Genomic DNA, 9925 nt, shown 5'->3' with positions numbered 1-9925 from the left:
AATCTCTATAGACATCCTTTCCCCTCCCATGGGCCGTGCGAATTTTCTCCCAGTTATCACATACCGCAATTGAGAAAAGATTCATGTACTTGACCAGTCTTAGAAAATAAAGACCTTGTCTCCATTAGAGTTGGACATGTTATTTGGGGATGAGCCATTCAATTATTTGTAATTTCCTACTCAACTGAATTTTCCATGGTCATTTTTGTGGGAGTTTTCTCTTTCTTGCTTTTCCTCTCTTACTTGGAGGTCTGCTTTGGCAGGGTTTTTTTTTTCTTTTTCTTTTTCTTTTTTCTCTCTCCTAGGGAAAGAAGACCATTGCACCATGGGTGTATCTTAGGCATTCCACATTCCAAAGAATCGTTTTTTACCTGAAAATGCTTCAGTGACCTGAATCCTGGCCCCCTCAAACCAGCTTGAATGAAGCTTTGGGAGGAGGAGAGGGAGGGGGCTGGGAAGAGGGGGTGATTGGGGAGGGCAAGGGGTTAGGAGGGGTTGAAATGCAAAGACTCTAACAAGCTCTTGCTTGGAACAACAGTAAGCAAAATCAAAACTATAGAGGAAGATTAGTGCAGAGGGAAATCTACATGGGAGTGAATCACCAGCTCAGTTACCGGGGACCACGATGCCCCCGTTTCTGTATTTTGTAGTCATCACATTTCTGAACCATCACAACGGTGTGGCTGTCAGGGGTGAGTGGCTCTGGCAGCGGTTAAACCACCTATATGCTAACAAGCTCAGCAATCAGGTTGTGAAGGGTCCTGGCAAGAGGAAAATAATCCAACCAAACCTTAGACCTCTGTCAGGCTGTGAGGAGAATTATATTTTTGAACTAGTCTACAGTGTGGACAGGAAATGACCTCTCCACAAACTGCTTCTTTAAAAACAAGCAGTGGTGCCTAAAGCTATCCAGCTCCCCTCTCTCTCTCCCTCCCTCCTTCCCTCTCTTCCTCCCTCCCAGCCTCCCTCCCTCTCTGAAGCTCCTGCTCTCTCCCTCCCCTCCCGAGAGCTCTCCCCCCTCCTCCCTCCCTCCCGCTTGCTCTCCGTCTCTCTCTCGCTACCGAGGGCTCCCACAGCAGTTCCCAGCCAGTGTGTTCAGCCTGCCTGCCTGCCTGCCTCTGTGTGTGTGTGCGCGCGCGTGTGCGAGCGTGTGCGTGCGGCTACTTTGTACTGTGAAGAACACAGCCCATGTGCTCTGCATGGACGTTACTGCTACTCTCTTTAGCTTGATTTTCGACAGGCAGGCAAGATGTCCAGCACACCACATGACCCCTTCTATTCTTCTCCTTTTGGCCCATTTTATAGGAGACATACACCCTACATGGTACAACCAGAGTACCGAATCTATGAGATGAACAAGAGACTGCAGTCGCGCACAGAGGTAAGTACTTCAACCTTGGGTGTGTGTTTGTGTGTGTGTGTGTGTGTGTGTGTGTTTTCTTCAAACTGTGCCTGAGCTTTTCCTGGGTGGCTGGCTGCATTCTGCGGGAAGTGTCCCACTAGATACTACCACGTACGTGGAAATGAGCGCCAGCATGAATCCACTAGTTTGGACGCTGGGTTTCCAGGCACAGCAACTCTTGGAGCTGGGGACAGTTTCTGCCGGAATCTTGAAATAGACAACCCAGCACTTGATTCGCCTGCCGGGTGTCCAGAAATGCTGCTCTACCAGAACTCTGGCATTTTCAGGCTCTCAGTCGGTCCCCTTAGTGTTTCTTGAGATAGAATTCCAAGGGATTTGGTGATCATTTGCATCCAGCAAAATAATTTTTTTTTTTAACAAATCCCAGAGGAAGTCTGCTTGACCGGCATTTGCTTTTCAAAGTCATCAAAATCGAGGTGAAAAGGGCAGAAGAGCCACCCTTCGTACTTTTCAGAACTAGCCCTGGAGGGACATGTTTGTCTATTTCCGTGTTAAATTCAGAAACCAGTTGCTTGGGGCAAGGGGTTCTTGACTTTCTTCCCTCGACGGTGGGAGTGTCTCCCAGGAGCTCTCACTTCCACAGAAGCTGGCTCAGAATTCAAGTCAGCTTGAGTTTTTGCATATTGTGATCTTGTGCCCCAGAGAGAAGCCTCACCTACTCGCAAGCAACTCTGGGAGCAGAGAGGAGACAGGACTTTCAGAACTTTGTAAATGCAAAACTCCAGACCGCCTCCTGCAATTTAAATATTTAATGCCAGTTGACTTTTCCTCTGTGCTGGCTGGGCTGGTAGGTCCTACTGCTGGGCTGTCCATTTGCCTTTAAGTTGGGGCTTTGTGTTGAAGTGTTCTGAGAAGGAGTTTGTTATAGGGGCACCAAAGTCACTTTAAGAAGTAGAAATAGCTGGGAAATCTGTCTTCTCTGCAGAGTACAGATACCCAGAGGGTCGATGGCAAAGAGCTTTCAGGGAATAGCTTTGGTAGAATTTTAGGTAGAAGCTTGACTCTTAATTCTGGAAAGGGACTCAAGGTTTTACGATAAAATAAAACACACTTGCTTGAATTGTTAACAGAGCCATGGAGAACTCATGATGTTTAATGTATTTAATATAGCTAACAAGATGTGACCTGCTTTCTGATTGGCTAACTGCTGGACAAGGACTGATTAAAAAAAAAAAAAAGCTGGGCTGTCTTTATCACTGCTATTTTCTTTATATGTTAATACATCATAGATGTTAAGTGGACTTGATGATACCGTTGCTCTCCCCAGAAGCCAGTAGCTTTTATACAAGTGTAAACTCTGCCGTGCTAAGGGAGGCGAGCTGTTGGCAGAAAATGCTATTTGTGTGTTGTTGTGTGTGTGTAGTTGTGTATGTATGTTACAATTTGTATGTTGCATTCAGATCTTTGCAACTGTGTATTGGAATCTTAAACTCTTGCACAAACTATTGATTGTCGCAGCCTGCTTTCAGAATTAGGAGGACAGAATATGTCATACTGTTCAGGCACACATAATTGCAACACAGATTTGGAGTAAAAAAAAAGTCTTAAAAATATGATTAGTTTTAAAAAAGAGACCAGCGACCTTTATGGATCAATTCTTGAACAGCAGGATTTAAAAAGAACCCGTGTCCATCTTACATTTTAGAAAGTTTTCGAGGAGTTGTAGAAGGAAGGTTTTTCTCCATCCTTCTCGGTTAAGAGAGCAGGCAGATTTCTCTGATATCTGTGTTCTGTGCCCCTTAATTATCACCTGGCCAGTTCTGAGCTAGAATACTTATCTGGAGGACTTCTCTATCCTGGTCCTCATAAAAATCTGCAGGATGCAATAAGGTCCCACATTTGTTTCACATTTGAGAGAAAACCTTTAAAGTCCCAAATTCATAGTATTGTTTCTTAAAACTGGCACGTTATCTTTTGTGAGAGCTAAACTCAGGAATTCCTAACTTTTGGATTCTGGGGTATTACTTTTAAGTAGAAAACCTGCTTCACAGCTCAAGAAACTGGAGAGGAAAGCTTGCTATGACAAATACTAAAGATTTTTTTAAACCTCGCTGACTGACAGAAAAGCACTGAGAACTGTTTTCTGGTATGTTCTAGAGCCAACCCTGAACACTTCTTCCCTTAATTAGATCTTTTTTATAATTATCCAAATAATTGCTCTGACACTTCCTTTTTTCTTTGCTGAGCAGTAAAGGATGTCATGAACCCAAGGCCATAAGTTTGTTTTCATTTCATATGAAAAAAAAAGGAGAAAATCAAATAATTGCTCCTAAGATATATAAATATTAACATTCGATATTAGATTTTGATCATTTGTAATGGAAAAATATTTAGAAAAAAATAACTTCTTGAAAAAGTTACATTGTGTATTTATCAATATTAATGGTGACTATTTATGGTAAAGTTGTTCTGAGCCCTAGAGAGGGATTGGTTGGAATAAAGTGCAGTAATACCCAGCAAGAGTTATCAGTTTATTCACACACAAAATCAAATAGATTGTTGAGTGATTACTTTTAGAATTTAACTGATGCATCCATCCATTTTGGACAAGAGAGACTCACTTTCTTCTCTCTCTCTTCTGGTTCCTGCTTCTATATTACATGGTATTATTTCATTGACTCCTAATATCACACTCTCACATACACACCTATGTAATACTCTCGATTCTCCATTCTTTTTTGAACGTAGACTTGCCTAGAAAGAAATTGCATCAAATCAGTCTCAATGAAAAAATTATAATCGAGTTTGCAGAAATTTCCTAGAAACCTTCTTTATGGAAAGGAAAAAATGTAGTAAAGAAGCATGGTGCTCACCTATTCTCCTTCCATAGATGACCCCCCAGAGCATTCTCTCCTGGGGATTGATGCATTTCTTCCAATTAAATAAAATCAAAGCCCTTCAGAAGCTGGGTAGTTTTAAAAAACACTGGATTGGGAGTTAATCCTTTTTCGAACTTGTTTCTTTCTTTTACATGGATCTTGCTTCCTCATAAGCAAATTATCTCAAGGCCTCTTTAATTTAAAAATTCAGATTTTACCAAAGTTCAGAGTTTGGTTTTCTTTAGTAGGAGAAAGTGTTGTGAACTTGAGTAATGAGCACAGACATTACTTCTTGGCTCACGGTATTTAGTTCAAAATCACAAATGGTACTGAAAAAATAAGGTCATAGCGGAGAAAATATTGCAGGGAGCGACCCTGCCAGTCTTGTTTAAGGCCAGTGCTGGGAGCAAGCAGTTCCTGGGACAAAGTAGGTGCTCAGTAAACATTTGTGAACAAGCCGATCATGAATCAGTAGCTGACAGAGGAGAGAGAATTTAACTATATCACTGAAATTGGCACCTTTCCTGAGAAGCACAATTCTGATGCCTTTGGGGGTCCTGGTGCCTCCTGAAGCTGCTTTAGGGACCTGCTTCCAATTCCCCTAAAAGTGCTCATCTCCACACTTATTGCATCGTGAGGCAATTTAGATCCCTAATCTTTGTGGCAAAGGAAAGCAAGTGTCTAAGAAATTATGGGACCTCATTTCTTTCTAAAGGAATTTGAATGCATTACGAAGCAAACAAAAACAACACACATATGCTTCAGATGCTGTTGGCTATTGTGGGAAATAAAATTTCTTTGCAACACCAGAATCTCAGTGGAATTTCATAAAGAAGTACATAGATGTTTCCCCCTTTTCTTAATTGAAATTAAGAGAAACTCTTGGAGCTTTGTGTCAGTTTTGGTCACTGTAATTCCCAGGCAGTAGGAAGAGGGCTATGTTTTCCATTGTGTATGTTACCATGAATTGACCTGAGATCTTCCAAAATTCACTGACTGTTTGAATGGTCTTGCTGTCTCAAATGTATTTTGAAAGAACGAAACTGCACAATTTTTAGTTTAACACTGCACACAGAGTACCGTCAGATAGGACTTAAAAATGTGTCCTAAAGATTTCAGGATTTGTTCTGTAACAAGCTTCAGTAATAACAAAAATAACAGTATTTTTTTCATTTCCTGAAGTCTGTGCTATAAGATTAAAAATACGTATAGGTGAAATATGAGATCATCACAGTGAACTTCATTTTTAGTGAAAGGATTTTAATAATGTTGGATTTTTATAGAATTTAAGAAAGTTTATCAAGTTATACAAATTTTGGATATTGCAGACAACTCTTTTTACCTTATTTCCTCATTCAAATGACCAAAAAACGTCTCCATTCCAATGAAGATGTTTTTAAATACATAGATTTTTTTCAGGTTGGCAGTATGCTAATTTTAATAAAATACCACAAACACCAGGAAAGTGTGGGTACTAGGATGTATTTCTTCTGTTTTGAGGTTTTTTATTCTTTTATCAGTATTACACATCCCACTCCCAAAGAGAAAGCTGTGATTACAATGGGAAGCTGCCATGTACACAAGGATTTTATTAGAATTACGGTTTTTAGTTTTACAGGATTTAATATGAACGTTGAAAATATTTGAAGACCTTGAAATTTCAATCTGCTGCTTTCACCCCGCTTCAGCTCAACTCTCCAACTCCCCGGGGAGGGGGTGGGAGGGGGTGGAAGGCTCTCAGTCTTTTCTTTCAGCTACATTTTTATATACTTTAGTCACAGGGTTTCCCGTTGTAGCATCATGTTTATTCATGGGGTAGCTTAGTATCATTGATGCTCAGATAGAGCCTAGTTAAAATGAGATTAGGTATTCTGGATAGGTGGGAAAAAAAAGAAAACGGCTTTGTGATAAACTTGGATTTTTTTTTTTTTTCCTAGAAATTTAGAAAGAAAAATGGTGCTGTTACTCTGAGGCATATGAATGATTTTCAGTGTTAAACACAGAACTTTCCAAGTTTTTCGAAGGGGGTTGGTGAGGAGTAGGGGGAGGGGGGATTAGTAGTGGAAAGGAAAGCTATTTTGAAAATGTTAAATGAAACCAAAAGTGAAGTTTTAAAAAATAAGAACTTCCAACCTCTCTTATTTTTCGAGATCTCTACATGGCCTCAGAAAACAAATTGCTGGACTCTTGTACGGATTTTATTTTCCTGAGGTCTTTTTTTCCCCCATTTTCCTACTATGGGAACTGTTTTTAATTAAAAATTGCTGCAAACTAACTATTCGTAGGAGGCCAAGAAGAAAAAAAAATCTCTCAGCTCACATTCAACACAGATTCTTATCAGCCTAAAATCAATGCACACTTAAATCTCTCCCCTTTTGGTATGTAAATTATGATATAGGATTTAAACAGTATTCATTTTTTAAGCATTTAGCTTTTTGTTTGGGTTTCAGAAAGAAATTAATTTAAAATGTATGGAGACAGGGCTATAAATCTCCTTTTATTACATTTGTCCACATTAACCCATTTTCATGAGGAACACAGAAAACCCCCTTTCTGAACAAGCAAACGAAACAGAAAACAAACAACCCCAAATATTGTCAGGAACAAGATTCATAAACTTACTTATTTGGATTTGGTTGGTGGGTCTTGGAATATAATTGATCTGGAAGAACAAATCTCTTTTTGAAAGTAGCAGAAAACAGAGCTTTAAAAATGTGTTCAGCTGATGTAGATATGACATATACCTTTGTCATTTTCTGACCAAAATATTTTCCTCCTTTCTTTCTTTCCTTCCTTCTTCCTTTCCCTTCCTCCCTCCCTCCCTCCCTTCCCGCCCTCCCTCCCTCCTTTCCTTCCTTCCTTTCTTTCTTTTTCTTTCTTTCCATCTTTCTTATCAATCTGAGGTTAGACTTTTTTTTTTACATTTAAATTCCGGCAGCATGCATCTGAACATAGGCAACTATTAATACTTGAGACAAACTTCAGTCCTTCCTTCAAGAATTTCTATACTTCGGGCAATGACAATATCTGCGTCTGGAAATACAGAGACGATTAAGACCATTTGGTAACAAAGGGCAACATACAAACCAGTTCTTACAATGTAGTGCCCTGTTAGGTTAACACACTGTGCCTTTGTATACTGAAAGATGTACACCTTTCTGAAAAGTAGTCGTGATGATAGTAACTAGCGTCTATGGAGAGGTCACTATCTGTAGGGCCAAGGTGCTAAGTGCTTTCTGGACCTCAGCTCATGTAACCCTCATAATTGCCTCCTGATATTGGCACTCCTAACATCTGCAGTCTTACTGATGAGGAAACAAAGGGTTAAGTAAATTGTCTAAGGTCACACAGATGGTAGTTTAATTTTAGAAGTTATGCTGTTAACTGCTTTGCTATATAGCACTTCTCTGAGATAAGAAATACTAGCAAGGATTGTAGTTTCACCTGTGGAAATTTATTAGGTGGATGCATTCATTTTTTCCTTGGATAGGTTGACTTTGGCAGTGCCTGGAAAGATGACCCCATCCACCTAACCTGGTTGGACTATTTGCCTCTCAAGTGTCTGACTCATTTCAAAAGGGACCATGTGAAATTCCAAAGGATGGAATCAGAGGTGGAAAATATACTCTGGTTATTGAAAAAAAAGAACCAAATTCACACTCCCTATTAAAGAATGAATATTTTCAGTATTCATTGAAGTGGCCTTATCTGAAGAGTCACTGGACTTGTTGTGGAACACTATGCATAGTTATCTAAGAGTTTAATTTTTTAAACTTAAAAATATCTGAATTTCCATTCAGTGCTTGACTCTTCTCAGGTGTGTTCTATGGAAGATGGTGGTTTAATTATTTTAAACATCAATTGGATGAGTAGAAAAGCTATCCCATTTTTGGTAGTGCCACGCCCCTCCAAATATAAGATTAGGAGAGTAAATTAGAATTTGGCATGATGTTGGCTTTCTTTGCAGGTAATCAATTAGGAATCGTAGAAAAAATAAAGGCATAGAGGGAAGAGAGCTCCTAACATGTGTCGGTTTCTCACTATCCTAGTTTGACCCTAAGAGGCAGTCTGTCCACATCGTGTGTCTTTGGATTTCCTCGTGGGAAATGAGGTTTCCTTCCTAACCCTGTAGCCTACTTTAGCTAACTGTGAGGCCACTGTGCTTGTAGTCAATGCCTGCCAATTATTAGAGATAAGATGGATCTCTTCACGTGATCCACTCCCAAGCCCAAGATGCGTGTGTTCTGGTTCTCCTTTAACAGATCAGGAAACTGAGGCTCAGAGAGGTGAAAACCAAGTCCATACATGGGCATCCCCGGAGTCTGGATCTTTTGACTCCCCCGTTCAGTGCTCTGCTCAGAAGCTTGCTGGTAAAGGCTACCCGCTCCCTGTTGGAAGCCCTGACGGCCACCCCTTGCCCTCAATTTACTACTACTTTTGACCAGCCTAGTTTGAAGTTATAGTCTTCCAATTAAAAACAGAGTGCTGAGCGTTAAAGATGTGGTAGATCCCTCTGAAGAAGAGGAACCACCCCTGTTCTGGGGACATCACAAGCCCCCATCCTCTCTTTTCAAGATTTGGATGGTCTCTTGACTATACTCTCTGCTCCCTCTTTCCACTATATAATCTGTTTTCCCACAAGCAGCCAAGGTGATATTTTTGAAGCAGAAATCAGAGCACGTCACTTTCCAGCTCCCCCTCACACCTAGAATAAGCTCCAAACTCCTTGCTCTGGCTTTTAAGGCTCTATTGATCTGTTGTTTCCTGATGGCCCAGTCTTACCACATGTTCAGCAAACTCCAGCCGCAAGGGATTTCTTTGGATCCATTAACTTGCCAAGCTTGTGCATACCTCAACACCCTTGCCCTCAGTGGTAGAATGCATATACGGCTTCCTCCATAACACTTAGAAGTATTAGGAAATCTAATTTGCATTAGAATTTGGCATGGTGTTGGCTTGATTTGCAGGTAATTGATTCAATGTCTCAAAGAAAATAACGACCATGAAGGATGAGTCCTAGCACTTAGTAGGGCCTCTACTGATCAACTTAGATGCCCCCTTCACAGAGAGGCCTTCCTTGATCAGCTCATTACCCCTCCCGCACACAGCCTCATTCACTTTTTATCACATGCCCTGATAATTTTCTTCGTAGGAATTATAGCAAGCTGGGTTTTTTTTTTTTTGCCATACGCGGGCCTCACTGTTGTGGCCTCTCCCGTTGCGGAGCACAGGCTCCGGACGCGCAGGCTCAGCGGCCATGGCTCACGGGCCCAGCTGCTCCGCGGCATGTGGGATCTTACCGGACCGGGGCACGAACTCGTGTCCCCTGCATCGGCAGGCGGACTCTCAACCACTGCGCCACCAGGGAAGCCCAGCAAGCTGGTATGTTTTTGCTTCTAGTTTATTTCTCACGTGTCAATAGAATATAAGCCGCGTGGGAACAAGGGCCTCATCTGTCTCCTTTACAGTTGTCTGCCCAGTGCCCCACAGTACATAGTTGATATGCAAAATATATCTGTTGAATAAAGGAAATTACGTTGTACCAGCACTATCCAGACTGACACTGGAATTTACCTTGAATCTTCCCAACAATCACCGACAACTACAGTTGGAAAAGAATCTGTAAGCCTAAGAGTCGGGAGAGCATTTACAGATAGAATGTTCAGCCAGACCTGCAGAGAAA

At 41.1% G+C, this 9925-nt stretch overlaps 1 protein-coding gene across 3 annotated transcripts in view; it reads left to right on the top strand.

The window, feature by feature from the left end:
• Window positions 1-1134: 1134 nt before the first annotated feature.
• Window positions 1135-9925, top strand: part of LDB2 (LIM domain binding 2) — a gene marked incomplete at its 3' end in the record, with an annotated part of 380937 nt that continues 372146 nt past the window's right edge. For all 3 annotated transcript variants that reach the window (XM_082838738.1, XM_082838737.1, XM_082838739.1), the window contains exon 1: window positions 1135-1381. In XM_082838738.1, the coding sequence (XP_082694864.1) occupies window positions 1250-1381 (132 nt within the window). In that variant the 5' untranslated portion in view covers window positions 1135-1249. The remainder of the gene's footprint in view (window positions 1382-9925) is intronic.

The sequence above is a fragment of the Leucopleurus acutus genome (assembly GCF_964270905.1).
Source record: "Leucopleurus acutus genome assembly, chromosome: 4".
NCBI lineage: Eukaryota > Metazoa > Chordata > Mammalia > Artiodactyla > Delphinidae > Leucopleurus > Leucopleurus acutus.
The sequence above is the reverse complement of the archived record's forward strand: the minus strand, read 5'-3'. Positions and strand labels throughout refer to the sequence as shown.